General features: G+C 39.6%; 1 protein-coding gene across 4 annotated transcripts in view; it reads left to right on the top strand.

Annotated features, from left to right (window-relative positions):
- The first annotated feature begins 452 nt into the window (after positions 1-452).
- YLPM1 (YLP motif containing 1) overlaps positions 453-22,826 on the top strand; it is a 76,921-nt gene continuing 54,547 nt past the window's right edge. For 2 of the 4 annotated variants that reach the window (XM_055304078.1, XM_055304077.1), the window contains exons 1-4: positions 454-1,485; positions 11,512-11,748; positions 12,803-12,982; positions 13,961-14,955. In XM_055304078.1, the coding sequence (XP_055160053.1) occupies positions 610-1,485; positions 11,512-11,748; positions 12,803-12,982; positions 13,961-14,955 (2,288 nt within the window). In that variant the 5' untranslated portion in view covers positions 454-609. Of the gene's footprint in view, positions 1,486-11,511; positions 11,749-12,802; positions 12,983-13,960; positions 14,956-22,826 lie in introns of all 4 variants that reach the window. The other 2 variants (XR_008661658.1, XM_055304079.1) reach the window with 2 other exon arrangements.

Below are 22,826 nucleotides of genomic sequence, written 5' to 3'. Positions count from 1 at the left end.
ATTTTTCCCTCTTTTCATTCAGGATCATGGTAAGCCTCTCCATCATTGCAAGTCTAATTTACTCCCCCTCGGATATGATTCCGTACGGTTCTGTAGTTTTCTTCATATACATTCCACATATTTATTAGAGTTATTCCTACTTGTTTCATGGCTTTGCTGTTGTTGTTGAGATTGTTGCTATTGTGAATGGAACCTTTTTTTTTTTTTTTTCATTCAAAAATGAGCCCGTGGAGCGATAGGATCTCTACCACCCCTTTCAGCTCTGAGACTCTATGGTTCCTCGGTTCTATGAGAACATTCTACTCGCACGTACATTATCCCGACCGGAAGGAAGATGGCAACCGAGAGTCGCCAAGGAAAGGGTCGCTCTATCTTGCCTTTGTTCTCCTCTCGGTGGCTACTGCGCAGGCGTAGTCGCCCCAGTGTCGTCCCCGCCTTCCCGGTCGCGGGCCCAGCTCGGTAGCGCCGGCGCACTGGCGCGCTCCGTTTACACGCTCCGGGGCCTGTAGGCGCCGCGAGTTCCGGCTGTCGCCGTCGCCGCCGCAGCTCCTGGAGGTCGGTTGCGACGAGTAACGGCGCCGGGACGAGCCCTGCGCCGCCTTCTCCGATATGTACCCGAATTGGGGCCGGTATGGCGGGAGCAGCCACTATCCGCCGCCGCCGGTCCCGCCGCCGCCACCGCCGGTGGCGCTTCCTGAGGCCTCGCCGGGGCCCGGGTACTCGAGCTCGACGACTCCCGCGGCCCCCTCCTCCTCGGGCTTCATGAGCTTCCGCGAGCAGCACCTGGCGCAGCTCCAGCAGCTGCAGCAGATGCACCAGAAGCAAATGCAGTGCGTGCTCCAGCCCCATCACCTTCCTCCGCCCCCCCTGCCGCCCCCGCCGGTGATGCCGGGGGGCGGCTACGGGGACTGGCAGCCACCGCCACCACCGATGCCCCCGCCACCTGGGCCGGCCCTCAGCTATCAGAAGCAGCAGCAGTACAAACACCAGATGCTCCACCACCAACGAGATGGGTCTCCTGGTTTGGTTCCCATGGAGCTGGATTCCCCCCCTGAATCTCCCCCTGTACCGCCGGGGTCCTATATGCCCCCGTCCCAATCTTACATGCCCCCACCTCAGCCGCCCCCCTCGTACTACCCCCCGGCCTCGTCCCAGCCCTACCTGCCTCCCGCTCAGCCGTCCCCTTCTCAGTCCCCACCTTCCCAATCCTACCTGGCACCCACCCCTTCTTATTCTTCCTCTTCCTCTTCCTCGCAATCCTATTTGAGCCATTCCCAGTCCTACTTGCCCCCTTCTCAGGCATCTCCTTCCCGCCCCTCCCAGGGCCATTCTAAATCCCAACTACTAGCTCCACCGCCACCGTCCGCCCCTTCTGGGAATAAGACAACTGTCCAGCAAGAGCCTTCGGAGAGTGGGGCCAAGAACAAGAGTGCTGAACAGCAGCAAGCTGCCCCTGAGCCAGATCCCTCAACAATGACTCCACAGGTAAGAAGGCATATGCCTGAGCCTCATCTTTCACCTAAAGGGCCCTAAGTGAGCAGGCCTCAGGGCTTTAACCCGTGTTTAGGCTAATTCCAACACAATGAATAGCTAATTTACACTCCAAAGGGTTCCTTAAGAGTCAGAAGTCTGACACCCCAGCTTTTCAAGTAGCTAAATGTGGATTATTAAAAGAACAGTTGTTTGAAGATGTTTCTAACGTCCACGGAATAGTGGGGTGGCTCAAGAGTTACTTCTTAGGTTTATTCTTTGGTTCCCTTTGACCGACCTCCTAGATTTTGTTGCTTTTGCAAAGAGCTTTGTTTTAAAATTGTATTTTAAACTCAAATTTCCATTTGTGAGGCAGCATAGAAAAGAGGCTTCCCAAAGGGTTGATACTTGAAATGTATACAAACTTTTTGACTAGTTAGCTTCTTTAAACAGGTGTTTAGGGGCCACTGATAGCTTGTCAGCTTCGTGAATTACAAAGTGTTAGTAAATGAAGAATGGAAATCTTGTTCTTATCAGGAGCATCCTAATTATACTTATAGACACATATGCAATACATAGGAAGTCTCTTCATCTTTGACCTTTTTGGGAGTCTCTTGGTTATTTTAAGGAATGAACCCATACAGCCCTTTCTCACATCAAGTTTTAAGACATAAGCAATTTGCTTACGGAGTGACTTGTTACCATTCAACTGCCTTGGAATTTGACCAAGGTGAAAATAAGTTAGTGATATCTCTTCCTTCATGAGAGAGCCATTCCTCTAAACTTCTGTTTTAAGTGATGCTTCCTACAGAGCAAAGATGGATTGGATAGCAGTAACTAATGAATTCCTCCCTTAAGAAAGAAGATAGAACTCTCAAGTAGAATAAATAACTTGTTATGATTTCTTAACATAGACACTTTGAGCGATTACTAATCTACCTTAGATTCCCTAAATGAAAAAAAGAGTCTTTTAATCTACAGACTCAGATTTATATATAAAAGATTTCCAAAAGATAGGTTGTGGTACTCTAATTTTATAGTGGTTTTGCATTAGAAATTAAGAACATACGCAAGTTGTTTTAGGTAAGCAAGATGTTGTACTTGGCACATCATCAGGAGAAAACACTTGTAATGCTGAAGTGAAATAGGAGAATAAGGGATTCTGCTGGTTTACACCAAATTAGTACCATCCTACCAGGTTATTTCCCCCAGATGCCTCTGTTAGAGAGACAAAATTTCTGTCCCCATTCCCAACGCATTCTCAATGCTTTGTTGTCAGCCTCAGAGTTAGTCCAAGTCAAAGTGCAACATCCATATACTCCTCTCTACTAGACTTTTTCTGGCCTTTTAGAGAGACAAATAAATTGTTTTTGGAAGGAGGGGAAGAGGTATCTGACCAGTCATTAATACAAATACTTACATGAACACTGGTTTGCTGGTTTTGCTTTTTTTCTGCCTTTGTACTCTTCTATATTGAACTTCCTCCAGTACTTTGAGTATTCATTGCCTCAATTCTTTGGTGACACCAGAAAAAAAAATGGAAGATGAAGCTTGAGAAGTATGTGGGCCAGACCAAGAAGGGCCTTGTAAGCTTGTTTAGGCTTTCTTATCTCTGTCTAGAATTCCTCCCAATTTCCTCAACCTCCTCTTCCTACCTTATAGTTGTATTGTTTTCAAGGTACATCTCAAATATCAGGGTCTCAGTAAAGCCATCCCTGAGCTCACCTATCTGGTTGGATGTTTTTCAGATTTTAAGTCCCTTGTAAACAGGGACCATCTCACTCATCTTTTTATCCTCTGTAGCACCTAGGACAGTGCCTTGCAAACTGTAGGCTCTCTACAAAGATTTGTTGAATAAGCTGTAAGAGTTGTCACGTTCTAGACTTAGGATACTTTGGCTTATTAGATTACACAGGTTTTCTTCATACCAGTGCCGGTCTCTGACAATGAACCTTTCTGCCAATTTATTATTTTTTGGTTCATATTTTAATTTTGGAATATGTTAGAAATTTTTATGGCAAAAGATGATAAACACAAAAGTAAAGAAAATGGTATGATTTCTCCTATAAATCCATCAATCAGATTCAACAACTATCAAGATTTTACCATGTTTACTTCACCTATGCCTTTTTTTTAATTGTTGCTGAAGTATTTTAAAGGAAATCTTTGATCTCATGTCATTTCATTTCTACATTCTTAGTCATGGGTTTTTTTTTTTTAATGGACCTTTTCTTAGGTAAATACATTATAACACCTACAAAAAGTAACAGTTTCTTTGTATCATCCATCTAATTACCTGCCCATTCAGATTTCCCCTATTGTCTTATCATACTAGTTGGAGTTAAAAATAATTACTTGATATCATCCATGTTAACATTCCCCAATGGACTCAATCATGTATTATTGGTTTATTCAGATTTTATCAGGATCCAATGTAGACATTGTGAGCAGGATCATTCTTTGTTGTGGAGGGCAGTCCTTGGCCTTATAGGATGTTTAGCAGCATCTCTGGCCTGTCACTACTAGATGTTGGTAGCAGCCTCCAATGGGAAACAAAAATGTTTCCAGGCGTTGCCAAATATCCCTTGGGGTTTAAAATCACCCTCCATTGAGAACTGATCTAGATTAATCTCTCCTATTCTCTTTTCCAACCCCATGCCATTGAACTTGATGAGAAGTCTATCTCAGTTTTGTATAATATCCCACATTCTGGATTTGTCTGCTTACTCATGGTTTCTTATCATTCGACTTGTTACACTCTCTTTCACGCTTCTGGTAAACTTGGAAAGCTTAGACTTAAGTTCACCTTTCTTTTGGCAAGTATACTTCATTACCAGGGTGGTGCTGTGTACTTCGTTTGTATTCCATCAGGAGACACACAATGCCTGGTTATTCCACTATTAGCGGAGCCAAGATTGATCAGTAGGTAACTATAGTCTGGTCCCTCCATTGTAAAGCTTCCCATCAATTTTGCCTCTAATGTTTTTTTGTTTTTTTTTTTAAGATTTTATTTATTTATTCATGAGAGACACAGAGAGAAAGAGGCAGAGACACAGGCAGAGGGAGAAGCAGGCTCCATGCAGGCTCCAGGATCAGGCCCTGGGCTGAAGGCGGCGCTAAACCGCTGAGCCACCCAGGCTGCCCTGCCTCTAATGTTTTATCTAGTGACTTATCCACTGATAGTCTTTGCCTGAGTAAATTATTTCTTTGTTGAAGGTTATAACATGGTGATTTTTTTTTCCTACCATTGCTTCTACATTTACTATATGGAATTCTGTAACGAAAAACTTTCATTAACTGGTTAGGACTACTTAATTGGAGATATAGTTGGTATGGGAAAGATAGGATAAATGCTTAATATTCTTCCATTTAATTTCTAGTTTTCAGAGTAAAGCATTGGTGATTTAATGGAATGTGTCATTTTGAAGAATTAATTTTCTATGTATTTAAAGGGCTGGCTAGGTAAAATGCATACTAGCCGTTTTTTTTTTTTTTCATAAATTGTGACTTCATTTATCCTTTAATTCTCAAAACTTACACAAAGCTCTTGACTTTGATTAGAATTTTTAGTCATTTATTTGATATCCAAGTACTTATTGAGTAGCAACTATGTGCCAAGTGCCGTGCTTAGCTTAGTACCAGAGTTGAAGAAAATAGACATGGTTCTTGCTCTCATTGACTTGTCCCAATGGGAAGAACAAGAACAAGACATTTAACAAGTCATTATGAGGAGTGCAAGGTGCTGTGGGATTATAAAATACACAGTATCACTAGACTATTTCATGAAGAATGGGTTTTTGTTTGTTTGTCTTCTAGTTTTAAGCTCACCATTGTATTTACAGTGTCTTACTCAGGGTCTAGCACATAGTAGGTGAAGAACAAATTTTTTTTTTAAGAACAAATATTTTTAAGTGATTAGTTATAGTTGAGAGCTGTAACCTAATTGAAGAGGCCTTCCTTTATAAGTGATATTTAAGTGAAACCTGAAGAATGAGTAGGAATTAACCAGATAGCATTCAAAGTAAGGCTTCCTGAAAGCTCCAGGTGAGAATGGTAGACACAAACCAGATCAGGGAGGGCCTATGAGGATTTTGGGGCAGTTGGAAGCCAATGAAGGATTTTATATAGTCGAATGTGACAGATTGGCATTTGTGAAAGCTCATTGTGTTTGGTGTGTGGAGAGTGGAATTGAGAAAAGCAAGGATGATTTATAGAGAATACTTAATAGAATAATCCAGACAAGAGATAACAGTGGCTTGGACTTGGATGGTGACAGAGATAGAAGTGGAAAGACTGGATAAATATTTGTGTGCTAGAACCTAATTGGAGATTGAGTAGTAGCAGAGAGGGAGGTGTCAAGGATGATTCCTGAGTTTTTGGAGTAGACTGCTAGGTAGATGGTTGTCCCATTTACTAATAAAATAGGAAAACCTGGAAGAAGAGGAATAACAGGTCTGGGGATGATGTGAAAGGATGAGTTCAGTTTTAGACCTACTGAGTTTGAGGTCCTTGAGCCACATGATTCCAAATGGAGATGTTCAATAGGAAGTTAGCTATAGATAGGTCTGGAGTCTAGGAGCGAGATCTTGGAGACATGACAGACTTGTGAGTCATCAGTATAAATATGGTATTTGGGGCACAGAAATGGATGAGGTCTCCTGAGGTATGTGTGTAGAGTAGGGATAGAGTTTAAAGGATGTTAATCCGAGCCCCACAGAATCTCAGTATCTAGGGGAACCAACAGAAGAAAGACCAAATGGGTAGATGAAAGTCAGGATAGTGCAGTCCCGTGGAAGTGCAAAGAGGACTGTTTCTAGGAGGAGGGAGTGCTCAGCTGTAGCTGTAGCACCACCACTGACAGGTCAAGCAGGATAAAGACTTTGAGTTATCTTTTGCATTTACTGACATGTAGATTATTGTTGACCTTGGCAGGAGCAGTTCATAGTGACTGAAGCCATATTGCATTGATTTGAGGAGTGATGGAAGGTGAGGAAATGGGGATGGTGAGTATAGACAACTCTTTAAAGAAGTTTGACTGAAGGAGAGAGAGAGAGAGAATGAGGGCAGGAGCTGGAGGAAGAGGTGAAATAGAGGAGCTTTATTTTTTCATTTTTCATTTTTTTTTTTTAGATGGGACTAAGATTATCTGGTGACTTTAATTCCTGCAGTAGAATGTAAACCTCAAAAATACTGAAAATAAGTATGTTTTAAATAAGTCTAAAAAATGGAAAACCAATTCACTATTTTGCCAGATTCTCCCCACCCATTGCTTTAGGATGTAAGACATAGGACATTTAGTGTTATAGGCATTTCCAATAACTTGGATAGGAAAGGCAACCTTCCAAAATTAATCTCTAAAACATCTCTCTCTCTCTTTCTCTCTCCATCTCTCTTCCTCCCCACCTCGCACACTCTTTGCTTTACATTACCCTGTCTAGAAAATCATTTAGTACCTAGTTCATTACTGTACTATAGCAAGTGGTCAGTTGATGCTTGCTGAATAAATTAGCATCTTTTTAATAATGATATTTGTGACAAGTAGTTACCACATCTTCTTTATCCATTCATCTTTCGATGGGCACCGAGGCTCCTTCCACAGTTTGGCTATTGTGGACATGGCTGCTAGAAACATCGGGGTGCAGGTGCCCCGGCGTTTCATTGCATCTGAATCTTCGGGGTAAATCCCTAACAGTGCAATTGCTGGGTCGTAGGGCAGGTCTATTTTTAATTCTTTGAGGAACCTCCACACAGTTTTCCAGAGTGGCTGCACCAGTTCACATTCCCACCAACAGTGTAAGAGGGTTCCCTTTTCTCCGCATCCTCTCCAACATTTGTTGTTTCCTGCCTTGTTAATTTTCCCCATTCTCACTGGTGTGAGGTGGTATCTCATTGTGGTTTTGATTTGTATTTCCCTGATGGCAAGTGATGCAGAGCATTTTCTCATGTGCATGTTGGCCATGTCTATGTCTTCCTCTGTGAGATTTCTCTTCATGTCTTTTGCCCATTTCATGATTGGATTGTTTGTTTCTTTGGTGTTGAGTTTAATAAGTGACAAGTAGTTCTTACATCCTTTTTTAACTCTCTTCATTCAGTCTCTTTGAGTGTGACATATGCAATGATTTTCCTCTATCTATGAATTAACATCCCATGTGAGATGGAGTTGTCTGATATGATGGGACAAACGGAAAAACTGGCTCTAGGTTTGCTTTGGCTTCATCAGGAAGTCCAGGCAGGTTTTATTCCTTTCTAAAACAGAAATCACTTTTCTCTTGGGGACACTGAAGACATATATGATTGATGCTCATTTGTAGAGCTTTAAAAATGTACCAGAGCCTAGTCTTAGAACTGAAATAGATCTGGTTTCTGCTTATTGGATTCGTATGAAATAGAAATTGACCTGCAGTGCATACTCTCAGCAAATCAACCAGTATTCGAGCTCCTAACAAGGTTCTTAGCCCTAGGCTAGGTCTAAGACAAAGATGGGAAGCATTGACAAGGTGGATACATACAAATTGATCAAGAATCTAGATCTGTATAGTCTTCATGTGTGTAGCCATTGGCTTCTAGTTTATGAAAGATGGTTTGCATCTTTGTATCTTTTAGTGATGCTTTCAAAGCAACTAAAAAAACTAAGGGAAACTTCTAACTTCTACTTGAAAGAGACAGGGTTTATTAATTTTTTTAAGCTGAAAGATAAGCCTGTTGCTATTTTCATAAAATAGTAAAAGAAAGTTGAAAATGTTTTAATGGTACATTATTGTCAATTATCATGGCCTGTGTGCTGTTTTTTTTTTTTAATGTTCAATAGAAAAAGTAATTACATCTCTGGAGCTGATGATTATGTGCATGGAAATTAAAAACAGAATAACTAAAATAAATAAATAAATAAATAAATAAATAAATAAAAAAAAAAAAACAGAATAACTCAATCATGACCCAGACTTCAAGATGCAGGTAGTGAGATGGAATTTTCAAGATGCAGGTAGTGAGATGGAATTTTTTCCTCCCAATGGTTTGGAGCAAGTTTCAGGTCATAGAAATAAGTGGCCTAGAAGGGAAGTCTTCGGTTGATCAATAACTATTTATTGACATTCCTCCTGTGCTCCAACTCTGTGCTTAAGCACCAGATAGGATATAAGAAAAGCATGAGACAGCTCTCTCCCAAGGAAATTATATTCTGTGAGTAAAAAAACAAATAATAAAACATCATAGTGAGAAAAGAGTATATTGTATATGTCTTATGTATTTTGTTTGCCTCTGGGAAATTGGAGAGGATGTACACTAAAATATTAACAGTATAGAAAATCCTGGCTATTCAAGGATAATAAATCCCAGTGAATCTAAGCAAAACGAATCTATTTAACATAGGGACCAAAAGTTTCGTGTAAAAAATAAGTAAAATTTATTTAAAAAAAATTTTTTTTTTAAATTTTTATTTATTTATGATAGTCACACAGAGAGAGAGAGAGGCAGAGACACAGGCAGAGGGAGAAGCAGGCTCCATGCACCGGGAGCCCGACGTGGGATCCGATCCCGGGTCTCCAGGATCGCGCCCTGGGCTGAAGGTGGCGCTAAACCGCTGCGCCACCCAGGGATCCCTATTTTAAAAATTTAACTTGGGACACAACCTTTAAAAAACAGAGCTCAAAGTCATAAGGAATAGCTGTCTTAGAATGAACAAAGAATAGTGTTGATTTGGTTTATGTACTATATTTTTTATGACAAAATTATATGGCAGTATTATATATCATCTTTTATTTTGGTTTTGGATATGTTGAAAAATGTAGGAATTTATCAGTTTTTCTATGGGCTATTTTTGTTTTTTTTAAAGATTTTACCTATTTATTCATGAGAGACACAGAGAGGAGGAGACATAGGCTGAGGGAACAGCAGGCTCCCTGTAGTGAGCCTGATGTAGGACTCAATCCTGGGATCACAACCTGAGCCAAAGGCAGACGCTCAACCGCTGAGCTGAGCCACCAAGGCATCCCTCTAGGGGCTATTTTCAACCTTTGATATTCGTGTCATTCTCTTTTGCAGTTCCTATTATAAAAAATGTGATTGTTAACTGGCAGGATTTCTGTTAGATCCGCAGCTATCAGCAATGAGTTCCAAAGCTCTCCAACATCAGTTTCATAAAATCCTGCATTCTTATAATTGTAGTAGAAATACATGCTGTTGTTAATTATGGAAGTATAAAAGATGGTACGTGAGTGAATATTTTCATGTTATGACAACTTTTTCCTTATGCAACCTTGTAACCATAGGGAGTTATATAATGAACGGTGGGAAAATGAAGATCCTGTAGTTATGTCTGAGTGGTGAGATTTTTTTAAAAGATTTTATTTATTTATTCACGATAGACATAGAGAGAGAGAGGCAGAGACACAGGCAGAGGGAGAAGCAGGCTCCATGCCAGGAGCCTGACGTGGGACTTGATCCCGGGACCCCAGGATCACGCCCTGGGCCAAAGGCAGGCTCCAAACCGCTGAGCCACCCAGGGATCCCCTTAATTGATTTTAATTCATTAGTTATCACTTATTTGTATAGTTGATTCTCTTTATTTGAGGTATTTGTGTTCCATAAAGTTGCCAAGAACGTTGAATTAGTGAATACTAACCCATTGCTCCTAGGGGAATTACAGGGTTAGGTTTCTGTGAGTCTTTGGTCTCATTTTCATCAACCGGCTAATACATAACCTGTTTTATATGTGCCCCTGTTTAATGACACCTTTAATATATTTTGTTGATTCATTAATATTGAACTCAAAGCCAGCAGCATAACGCATGTCTGAATGAAGTTTATCTAACATGTAGATTTTCTATGTGAAACACATCACAGGTTTCTTGCACTTAGGAACACTAGACAGCATACCAGTCTATACTTGTGGCCATTTTAAATAGCAAAGTCACCAACGAAAAGCACAGAAATCTGAAAAATGTGGTCCTAAATAGACTGTGAAAAGCACACTTATTTACAGTATAAGAGCTAAACAAAAAGGCAGACCATATCCTTGTTCTGTAACAGCAGGAAATGTGCAAGTCAGGCAACTCGGATTTTTTACCACTCCACTATGCATGTCCACAAATGACAGCCAAAGTTTCCTGAGTATTGATTTTGGAGTTAGAAATAAACTTTAGCAAGTAGGCATATTTGCAAATATAGAATCCATGACTAATGAGGATCAGCTGTATTTTCTAATTATTTCTTCATTAAAGTTCTTATTGTTGTAGTTTTTTTCTTTTTTTTGTTGTAGTTTTTTTCAAGTAGAAACACAAAACAAGCTTTCAGAAAATTAAAGTACAATATAATTTGGAGGACAAAGCTGAGACTTTTAAAATGAGTAGAATTCTAAAAAAAGTATATTCTCATTTATCTGTATAGAGCTGGGATACAACAGGTGTTTAAAAGAGGAAAGAGCACCAAAGGAGAGAGAAGTCAGAGAAGGGACAGAACTATTTGGCTTTATTTATTACTTACAAGACCCCTTGGATAAATCTACCCCAGCTAATGGCAGGCTCAAAACAAGCAGCTGTGAATACTAATAGGATTTCCTCTGAGCATTTTAACATTTTTTTTAAGTTTCTTTTTTTTTTTTTTAAGATTATTTATTTATTCATGAGAGACACACAGAGAGAGGCAGACACAGGCAGAGGCAGAAGCAGGCTCCATGCAGGGAGCCCGATGCAGAACTCGATCCTGGGACTCCAGGATCATGCCCCGGGCCGAAGGCAGGCGCTAAACCGCTGAGCCACCCAGGCGTTCCTCCTCTGAGCATTTGTCAAAAAGACTGCTCTCACTTCCAAAAGTGTGTGGTAAAAGAGTAGAGAAGTATGTTGAATTAATATGTATGGTTTAACTTAAATGTATATATTTGGGGGAGGAATTGAAAGATCTGTTTACTTGTCTTTCTCAGTCCGGCTTTGCCTTTTCCTACATATAGACAGATGAACACAGGTACAAACGCAGGTCTCTATCAACACCAAGTTGCAGATATATAGGATTTTTAGTTAAAATTCTTAAAAATGCTTTCTGTTGTAGGAACAGCAGCAGTATTGGTATCGGCAGCACCTTCTTAGTTTGCAACAGCGGACAAAAGTGCATCTGCCAGGTCACAAAAAAGGTCCTGTCACAGCAAAGGATGCACCGGAGCCGGTAAAGGAAGAAGTGACTGTACCTGCAACTAGTCAAGTACCAGAACCCCCTGCATCGGAGGAGCCCCCATTACCACCTCCTAATGAAGAGGTACCACCTCCTCTCCCACCTGAGGAACCCCAGGTAACCATAAAACTAATTACTTGGTGTTTAATAAGTTGTTTAGCTTTTTTTTTCTGATTCGTTTATATATACCTTTGTCAAAATGGATATATGTTTTGATTTTTTTTTAAGTACATGCAAAATTCTGTTATGGAATAATCAGATAAATGCCTGATCAAGTTTAGAAAAGGCATTTTTCTCATGGTTCAAGTGAGTGAAGAATTAGACACTTCTGAATTAAGGCTCTCTCAGCACTAAAGGGAAGCCAGGGTGTTTTCATATTGGCAGCACAGGGCAGTAGTTATGAGCCTAACCTTCTGTTGTCAAACTACTGGGGCTGTAGTCGAGGCAGTGCCATTTGCTGGGGGTGACTCTGCACAAGTTAGTTAGCCTGTGCTACAATTTCCTCATCTGCAAAATGGGTATATTCAAATAGTAGCTATCTTATAGAGCTATTGAAGCATTAAATGTGATAATCCTTGTCACTTAACATACTAACTGACACATGAAAAGTTCTCACTTTGGTCCAAAGATAGTTGTTCTCCCAAGAGCCTCTGTGGAATCTTTGAATCATAATGATGACATTGTAGTCTCTCGGTTAGTGTGGGGGCACCTGGTTGACTCAGTGGTTGAGTGTCTACTTTTGCCTCAGGTCGTGATCCCAGGGTCCTGGGATCAAGTCCCGCATCCAGGCTCCCCACAGGGAGCCTGCTTCTCCCTCTGCCTATGTCTCTGCCTCTCTGTCTCTCATGAATAAATAAATAAAATCTTTAAAAAAATGGCTAATGTGAAAAAAAAATATTTCTCATAGGATGCAGAGCACATAGCTATAAACTGACTCTTATTATTCCAGTAAAGACTAGAATTTATAAGCTCCTTTGTATTAGTATTCATGATCCACAGTGTAAGCAGAGCCAGATATTTTATCTAAACATAAAATAACTTTTCTCAGTCAGCCAGAGTGTAGGGATTCTGGATTTTATAATACAATACTTTAAAAAATATTCAGGTTGTTTGTTAATTTGGTTGCTGTTTTATTGCTTACATAAAAGTGTATTCTCTCTCTTATCTTTAGTCTGAAGACCCAGAAGAAGATGCGAGGTTAAAACAGTTGCAGGCTGCAGCAGCACACTGGCAGCAGCACCAGCAACATCGAGTTGGCTTCCAGTATCAGGGAATAATGCAGAAGCATACTCAGTTACAGCAGATCCTCCAACAGTACCAACAGATCATACAGCAGCCGCCACATATGCAGGCAAGTGCCTCCTCAGCTGACACATGGTGGGAAGTTGCCCCAAGTCATTTAAAGGAGTTGTTATTCCTGAAAAAGATTTAAATGTGAAGAAGGAGAGAAATTAAATTAGATGTTTCCAAGGGGGTTCTGAGTAGTTCTCTGTCACATCACCATGAGTTTGGGAAGTACAGCTTTATGAAAATGCTGTTGGGAGGGCGGGGCAGGGCTAGTGGAGTCTTCTGTCGTGGAGTCTCTGTCAAGTCTCCTGTCCACCCAAGCAGGTGTTAGAGGCCCATTGCTAGGAGTTTTAAGAACCACAGATTATTTCTTTTTTTACGATTTTATTTATTTATTTGACAGAGCACAGGCAGGGGGAGAGGCAGGGAGAGGGAGAAGCAGGCTCCCTGCTGAGTAGGGAGCCTGATGTGGTGCTCCATCCCAGGACCCTGGGATCATGACCTGAGTCAAAGGCAGACACTTAATTGACTGAGCCACTCAGGTGCCCCAGAACCAAAGATTCTTATCATGTAGTTTCAAGTTGCCTACAAATCACTACAGTGACAGACGAGCAAAAATCCACCAAAAAGATCACAGCAACCACCACAGAAACCTAAGGAAATACACCATAAAAAATACTTGTCCTTCTTGTACCTTGAAGACACAAACTTGTGTCTGTATGTCCATAATAATAGATCATTTTTCAAGTTCTTAAAATTATCCATTGTAATATTAAAAGGTTGAAAAATAATTCTTGTTAAGATAGGTATTTGCTTTAGTGTTTAGTTAGTTCTCCAACTTTGGGGCAACATAGAAATGAGTCAAAGGAAGAAAGAATGATTATCATTGAATAGATGTGACAAGTTTATCCTTACTAGCCTACAAAGTCTTTAGTGTTTTAGTTTCCTAAGATACAAATGCCCTTGATTCCTTAATATTTTAACTTGTGATTAATTCTCTTATATGAATGTCTTAAAATAATTGTCACCCCTTTATTCGTAGACCATGTCTGTAGACGTGCAGCTGCGGCATTATGAGATGCAGCAGCAACAGTTTCAACATCTCTACCAAGAATGGGAGCGGGAGTTTCAGCTGTGGGAGGAGCAGCTCCATTCTTATCCTCATAAAGATCAGCTTCAGGAGTATGAGAAGCAGTGGAAAACATGGCAGGGACACATGAAAGCGACTCAGACCTATCTCCAGGAGAAAGTCAATTCATTTCAGAACATGAAGAACCAGTATATGGGGAACATGTCAATGCCACCTCCTTTTGTTCCATATTCTCAGATGCCTCCACCTCTACCAACAATGCCCCCTCCAGTATTGCCCCCATCATTGCCACCACCAGTGATGCCCCCTGCCCTGCCTGCTTCAGTCCCACCGCCCGGCATGCCCCCCCCTGTGATGCCACCTTCTCTACCCACCTCTGTGCCCCCACCTGTGATGCCTCCATCTCTCTCTTCTGCAGGGCCACCACCGGTTCTTCCCCCACCTTCCCTCTCTTCTGCAGGGCCACCACCGGTTCTTCCCCCCCCTTCTCTCTCCTCTGCAGCACCTCCACCTGTCTTGCCCCTCCCACCATTGTCTTTAGCCACACCTCCTCCGGGATTACCTCCCCCTGGGGTTCCACAAGGGATACCTCCTCAGTTAGCCACAGCCCCAGTTCCACCAGCCTCCAGTTCTCAGAGTTCACAGGTTCCAGAGAAACCTAGACCAGCACTGCTTCCCACTCCTGTGTCTTTTGGTTCAGCCCCACCCTCAACCTACCATCCTCCATTGCAATCAGCTGTTAGTCCATCAGACCAAGTGAATTCTAAAGCCCCTCTGAGCAAGTCGACTCTGCCATATAGTTCATTCTCATCTGAGCAAGGACTTGGGGAGTCTTCAGCTGCTCCATCTCAGCCAATCACTGGAGTCAAGGACATGCCAGTGAGGTCAGGTGGACTGCTTCCAGATCCTCCTAGAAGCAGTTACTTGGAAGGCCCAAGAGGCCCAAGGTAGGTCTGCTTTTGTTTGATTGGTTGGTTTGGTTTGGCTTTTTTGTTGATTTAGGCTAAGTAGGCCTTGGTGCTATATAAAAAGCTTTTTTTATATGATTTTTATATTTCTTTGTACTTTTATATACATTCCTGGTTTACAGTTAATAACATTAGTATTGTTCACTTATTAGACACGACATAATAAAAATCTAGAAATAGTAACGTGCCCCGTTTCTTTGATTACACTCCAGGATGAATGTCCTGTTTTAGAGTAATGCTTATCAATGTCTTATAGACCTTTTAACTTCAACAGTAATATTTATTAAGTTTACTTATCTTTTTTGGTTTTTTCCTTGATTTGACAAATAACTGTATTGGTAACTTCTCTTTGTTAGAGAATATGCCAGCTATTGGAGATAAAGATGAATAAGTCAAATTCTAGTGAAATAAGGCAACAAAATTTCATGTAAGGGTAGATACGGCTTTTATCCATTTATTCAGCAAATATTTGTTCCTGCTCTGTGCTTATAGCAGTGAATATAACAGAGTAGACAAAATCCCCACCCCCCCATGGAACTCATTTCCTATATATTTCCCTCAATTTGGGAGATGTTTTCCTTATGTCTGCACCACATTTTTATTTAGAAAAGCACACAGGAAAATTTACTGGTAATCTCTAACTTTTTATTGCTTTGCTTTTTTTTTTTTTTTTTTAGCTTTTTAAAAAGTATTAAATTCATTTTTCCAAGTTTGTAAAAGTATATTTTTCCCCAGTTGGCCTACATGTTAATTTTTCTATAGAAAAACATTATCAATCACATTTTTTTGCCAATTGTAAATTGTAATAGAAATATATACTCCTTATACTAAATTTAGATAGTACAGAAAAATATTTTAAAAAGTGAAAGTCCTAATTCCACCATTGAGATAATTATTTTAAAAATATGTCATAAAAATGAGATCATACTGACCATATTGTCTTGTAAGCTTGCTTTTTTGCACTTGTCAGTACATTGATTAGTTTTCTATCTCAGTGTCAGTGTATCTATATTAACTATTTTAATTTAACCTTAATTTTGGCTTTTGGAAACAAAATATATCTTTGATTTGTTCACCAAATTTATAACTCTGAAAACAACATGGCACAGAACTCTACCATCTTATAATGACAGTTATATTCTTGACAGTTCTCTGGAAAGTTTTTTTCTAGCTTTGAACCTAAATGTATTGCTACAACTTCTACCTGTTAATTCTAGATCTGGTTCTGTGGTGCAACATATAATTAACATGAACTCTCTGGGTGCCAGAAGCCTTGCCAGAAGCCATATATGTTATCTCCTAGAGTCTTCTCAGCAACCTGTTAACTAGGCAGGTTCATTCCCTACATTTACCCTTGACAGACTGAGGCTGAGAGGTTTGAGAAACTTGCTCAGCATCATGTAACTGGGAGAATAGAGCCTGAGTCCACACCCAATGGGAGCAGAGTCCAGGTGGTCCCAGAGCAAAAGCTCTAGTTAAGCACTGTGTTTAATGCCATGATTAAGTGATATTCATACTGTGAGTGATTACAAGTGCATTTTGTAATCTTGATTTGGCATGTGTAACTTTTATTAGAATTCCTGCTTATCTCTTGGATTAAGCATTGCCTTTTAGATCTGGTGACTAATTTGCTATCAGAAAAGTACATTCTTAAGACCTTGTGAAACATAGATTTTTCTGCTCTGACCCCCCCCCTTTCAAAAGATTTTATTTATTCATGAGAGACACAGAGAGGGAGGCAGAGACATTGGCAGAGGGAAAAGCAGGCTCCTCGCAGAGAGCCTGATGCAGAACTCGATCCCCGGACCTGGGATCATGCCCTGGGCTGAAGGCAGACACGCAACCACTGAGCCACCCAGGTGTCCCCCCCTTTTTTCTATCATATTAATGTTTTCTGTCTTTTGCCTACCAAATCTTGTTGTAAATTTAGGACCCATTTTAAGTTTTTTCTTACCTTAAATTATAGTTAATAATTTCACTGCTGGGAGGATCTTAGCAATTATCTAGTGCAATATCCCCTCTATAGCAATTCATATTTGTATTGCATTTTAGTTTGTCATCCTGGGTCTTACATGTATTACCTTATTATTTTTCTGTGATCTCATGAAGTAAACATATAAGGGAAGCTGAGATTTGGAGAGATTATAAATAAATTGCCCCAGATAATATTGCTAGTAAATGATTGAGATGGAATTAGAATCCAAGGACTTCTGATCCTTTTTTTTTTTTTTTCTAAAGATTTTTTATTTATTTTGAGAGTGAGAACAAGCATGTATGTGTGGTTAGGGGGCAGAGGAGTAAAGGGAGAGGGAGAAAGAATCCTAAGCAGACTCTGCCCTGAGTGTGGAGCCCACGTGGGGCCTTGACCTAACGGCCCTGAGAGCATGACCTGAGCCAAAATCAAAAGTTGAACACTCAACTGACTGAGCCACCCAGGCACCCCTGATCCACTTTTTTTTAAGGTTTTATTTATTTATTCATGAGAGGCACACAGAGAGAGAGAGAGGGAGAGGGAGAGAGAGAGGCAGAGACACAGGCAGAGGGAGAAGTAGGCTCCATGCAGAGAGCCCGTTGTGGGACTCGATCCTGGCATTCCAGGATCTTCATTCCAGCCCTTCGTGGGCTGAAGGCAGGTGCTAAACCGCTGAGCCACCCAGGGATCCCCCCCCCCCCCCGCTTTTTTTTCCTGATCCACTTTTGAGTTCATTTTACTTCCTGTGACAATTGGTTAATAGCTTCTGCTTGAACATTGGCACTGTGATAAGGAATATTACCATACAAGGTGTTGACAGTTTGCCGGAAAGCCTATTTGTCTTGAACCTAAATGTGTTGCTGTCACTTCTACCTGTTGATTCTAGATCTTCCTGTGTGGTGTAACACGTGATGGATTATCCTATCCTCCTTCTATAGTGAGTTCCAACATTTCTTTAAACACCACCTTCTTGACTCCTGCATCCTGTCCTACGTACTCTTCTCTGCCATCACAGAAACTCATATTCTTCTTTTCTTTTCACACTTATATTGGTTCTAGCCTCCTCCTGCTACATTCCTCACTGTCTTGCGAAGGGCCTTGGATTTGTCAGTCTCCTTCAGAATGAATGAACCCTTACTTTAGATGCAGGGAACCATAGAACCTATTACCAACTTTTTTATAAATAACGTATTGTGTAGCTGAACAAATTGCTTTTTTGGTCAGCACTGTCACAGTGTTGACTCATGTTGAGCTTAACATCAGTTTGGCTTCCCGAGTCTTTTTCACATCAGCTGTTATTAGGCCAAGTCTCTCTCATCCTGAACTTGTGCAGGATGTTTTTTGTTGTTTTGTCTTTCTCTAAGATTTTATTTTACATTTCATTTAGTTAGGTTTGGGCCAACATTCTAGTCTGCTGAAATCTTAATAAATGTTGATTATGTTGTTTTTAGATGTAAGATGTTCCTCTCCATCTTTTCCACCTGCAACTTTGATAAGGATTGTTTTTTTTTGTTTGTTTGTTTTTGAATTGGATCCTGCTCACATTATCTACCCTGTTTTTTTTTTAATTTTTTATTTATTTATGATAGTCACACACAGAGAGAGAGAGAGGCAGAGACACAGGCAGAGGGAGAAGCAGGCTCCATGCACCAGGAGCCTGATGTGGGATTCGATCCCGGGTCTCCAGGATCGGGCCCTGGGCCAAAGGCAGGCGCCAAACCGCTGCGCCACCCAGGGATCCCCATCTACCCTGTTTTAAAACCCTTCCCCAATCTAGCTTATGTCATTTCTGTTTCTATTACCTTTCTACTTCTTTTGCTCACTTAGCTTATATTGAGTATCGTTTCTGATGGTTGCCAGGGCATGGTTGTTTTTCCTCCTGTGTAACTAGGTGAAGAAAAAAATCAGTGAGAAGCTGGTAAATGAGTGAAAGAGACTGAGGTAGAAATAATCCACACTGTTAAGGAAACTTGTGAATTTTTCTTACTAGTTGAATTCAAGTTTGCTATAATCACATAACTGATAATGGTAAGCCACTCCGTTTTGTTTTTTAAACAAAGCTGTGTAGAAAAACAAGAATAGAGAACACAGATAACTGATTGATCAATAACACACTATTAAAATAATGTAGATTACTTTGAGTTTTTGCGAAATCCAGATTGAGGCTGCTTTCTAAAAACTATCATGTGTAAATATCATACCACATTGTGGAGCATCTGGGTCAGCTCTTTTGAAATTGTGTGTAGGTGTGTGTCATTTGATTCATCAGGACTTCTAGAAGACTACCACTGCTTAGGTCAGTGGATATTGGTTTTCCAGAACCTTTTATTTTTCAATCATAAAACTTATTTATTAAAGGGTAACATACAGAGATAATGCACAATCCTGAGTATATGGCTTAGTGAATTTGCACAAAGTAAACACACTCACCTTACCACAACTGAGATCAAGATCTAAAGATTACTAGTGTCTGAGAAGTCCTCCTCATGCCCTTTCCCATTTTTCTCTCACCCCAAAGATAACGATTATGCTGACTTTTCATATAATAGTTTTGCCTATTTTTGAAGTTTATATTATTGGAATTCTAATGTATGTATTCTTTTGAGTCTAGCATCTTTCACTTGACATTACATTATTCTGAGGTACATCCATGTTGTATGTAGCTGCATTCCCATTTCTCTACCATATTTTATTGTTTGAATATACCACAATCTGTTTATCTATTCTAATATTTAGTCATTTAAGATTTTTGGTTATTATGAAGATCACTGCTTTGTGTCTTTTGGCGCTGTAGGTGTCTCTTTAGGTGTGTGCGCCATGTATTTAATTTTGTTTAGAAATATACCAAGGATTCGAATTGCTTGATCAGGTGGTAGGTATGGTTTTACTTTGGTAGATGTTGTCAAACAGTTTTTTTTTTTTTTAAGATTTTTTTTATTCATTTGAGAGCGAGCAAGCACACAAGTAGGGGGAATGGTAGAGGGAAACGGGGAAGCAGACTCCCCGCTGAGCTGGGAGCCCGATGTGGGGCTCAGTTCCAGGAGCTGGAGATCATGACCTGAGCCAAAGGTAGATGTTTAAGCATCTGAGCCACCCAGGTGCCCCCAGTTTTCTGGTGTGATTATGTCTATTTACATTCTCACCAGCAGGGATCCCTGGGTGGTGCAGCGGTTTGGCGCCTGCCTTTGGCCCAGGGCGCGATCCTGGAGACCCAGGATCGAATCCCACATCGGGCTCCCGGTGCATGGAGCCTGCTTCTCCCTCTGCCTATGTCTCTGCGCCTCTCTCTCTCTCTCTCTCTCTCTCTGTGACTATCATAAATAAATACAAATTAAAAAAAATTAAAAAAAAACATTCTCACCAGCAGTCTTTTTGCATCCTCATCAACACTTAGTATTGTTAAATTTTTAATTTTAGCCGTTTTGATGGATGTCTAGTGAGATTATAAGTATGACTTTAGTTTGTACTTCCCTGATGACAAATGAAGCTAACTTCTCTGTCCATTTGATTATTGTTAAGTTGAATTTCTTCTTTTATGAAATGTTGATTGAGGTCTTTTCCCAGGTTTTCTATCGGGTTATGTATTGAATTGTATGAGTTCCTTGTGTATACTAGATATTATTCTGTGTCTAGACTGTCTCAACTATTTGTCATTCTATAACCCTTTTTCTTATCCTCAGTATACCAAAAAAGTATCATATAGATCCAGAGGATCCTTTTTACTTTTTTAAATTTTAAAGTCATTTTACAAATAACTTACAGAAGTAACAACAAAGGAATAGTGAAAAACAACTTCTTAGAAATTTTTATAAAAGTTTTATAAGAGCAAAACTCTGCATCAAGTAAATTTTGGCACATAAATATAAAAGATCAAATAATCCCGTCACACATTCTTCTGGCAAAGCAGAATGATCCAGGTTCTTGGCAGAAAATATTATGTGATAACATCCTTCCAGTTTAATAACCAAGTGGATGGCAGTACTACATTTCCTTTCTGTCCTTAGAAATACATTGTTCACTCATCAAATATTGAGTTTGAGAATATTCATCTAGAGTGCTGTCATATGAGGACTCAGAGTTGGAGATTTTACTGATGCGATCAGTTTCACATTTATTAGAGCCTAGAGTGCTTCTGTCTCTGTGTTTGTTTTTTTATTTTGACACAGCTTTCTCTCTCACTTTTTGCCATTCTGAAAATTTCTCATTTCTCAATTGTGTTCAGAGAAGCCTAAAAGTAGGCTGTAATATTTTGGGGAATACAAAGTGGAGTGAGATGACAGCTATTTCTACCTTTGCTTCATCCTTTAGGCAAATCCATCATTCCTTCATTGTCTTCATATTTTAATCTTCTTTGGCATAGTTGGGGATAATTAGTAAGATGAGTAAGAATTCTAGGATAAAGAAATTGCAGAATGTTTTTAAGATACAGAAAAAAAATCCCATAGGATCCCATAATGTATCTTAGATTTGTGAAAAGAATGGACCCAAATAGTAATTGCATGATAATATAAGTTTTATTCTATTTTTTTAGAGGTAAGTTTTCTCTTTGTTCTTGGGAAAAGCCTGTAAAAAAAGAAAAAAGTCATGAAATGTCAATCCTTATAATAGAACTGTTTATTTTTGTTTATTTTTTTAAGTGTTTCTTTACATTCTAGTTAGTTAACATAAGTGTAATATTAGTTTCAGGTATTATAATATGGTGATTCAACACTAATAAACAACATCTAGTGCTTATCACTGGATATGTGATAAGGAAGTACAAGTGCACTTCCTAATCCCTATCACCTATTTAACCCATCACTGGGTTAAATAAACTGGAAGCCATCAATTTGTTCTCTATAGTTAAAGTCTGTTTCTTGAAGGACTCCTGGCTGGCTTAGCAGGTAGAACATGGGACTCTAAATCTCAGGGTTGAGAGTTCAAGCCCCATGTTGGGTGTAGAGCATACTTTAAAAAAAAAAAAAAAAAAAAAGGAAGAGTCTTTATTGGTTTGTCTATTTTTTTTTCCATTTACTCATTTGTTTCTTAATGAGTGGAATCATATGGTATTTGTCTTTCTCTGACATTTCATTTAGCATAATACTCTCTAGCTCTATCCACATCCTTGCAAATAGCAAGATTTCATTCTTTTTATGACTAATATTCCATTACACACACACACCTCATATCTTCTTTATCCATTCATCAGTTGATAGACACTTGGGCTGTTTCCCTAATTTGGCTACTGTAGACAATGCTGCTGTAAACATTGGGGTGCATAACTTTTGAATTAGTACTTTTGTATTCTTTGGGTAAATATCTAGTAGTGCGATTGCTAGATCAAAGGGTAGTTCTCCTTTTAACTTTTTGAGGAACCTCCATACTGTCTTCCCTAGTGGCTATACCAGTTTGCATTCCAATACCAACAGTTCCCTCTCTCCAAATTCTCACCAATAGCTGTTGTTTCTTCTGATTTTGGCCATTCTGACAGGTATGACTATAATAGACTGTCAAAACAAAAATAAAAACAAAACAGTTCTAAAACTAGGATGCAGTGAACCCAGAGGAGCCTCAAAGGTTAGTGGTGTCTTTTGATTAATAGAAATTATTGATTTTAATTTAGTAGTCGAATTTATTGACCTTTTCCTTTATAGTTATTAGTGCTTTTTTGTGTTTTGTTTAAGAAATCTTTGTTTAAAAAAAAAAAAAAAGAAAGAAATCTTTGTTTATTTGCCCCAAGGCCATGAACACATTATCCTATTTTATCTTTTGTTGTTTTATCTTTTATTTTTAAATCAACAATTTATAGAGTTGATTATTGATATATAATATGAGGCAGGGTTCATGGTTTATTATTTTTCATATGGCTATCTAGTTGACCCCAGCACCATTTATTGAA

This window comes from Nyctereutes procyonoides, unplaced genomic scaffold (assembly GCF_905146905.1).
Source record: "Nyctereutes procyonoides isolate TBG_1078 unplaced genomic scaffold, NYPRO_anot_genome, whole genome shotgun sequence".
In the NCBI taxonomy this organism is placed as follows: Eukaryota; Metazoa; Chordata; class Mammalia; order Carnivora; family Canidae; genus Nyctereutes; species Nyctereutes procyonoides.
This window is presented reverse-complemented; position numbering and strand designations above follow the sequence as displayed.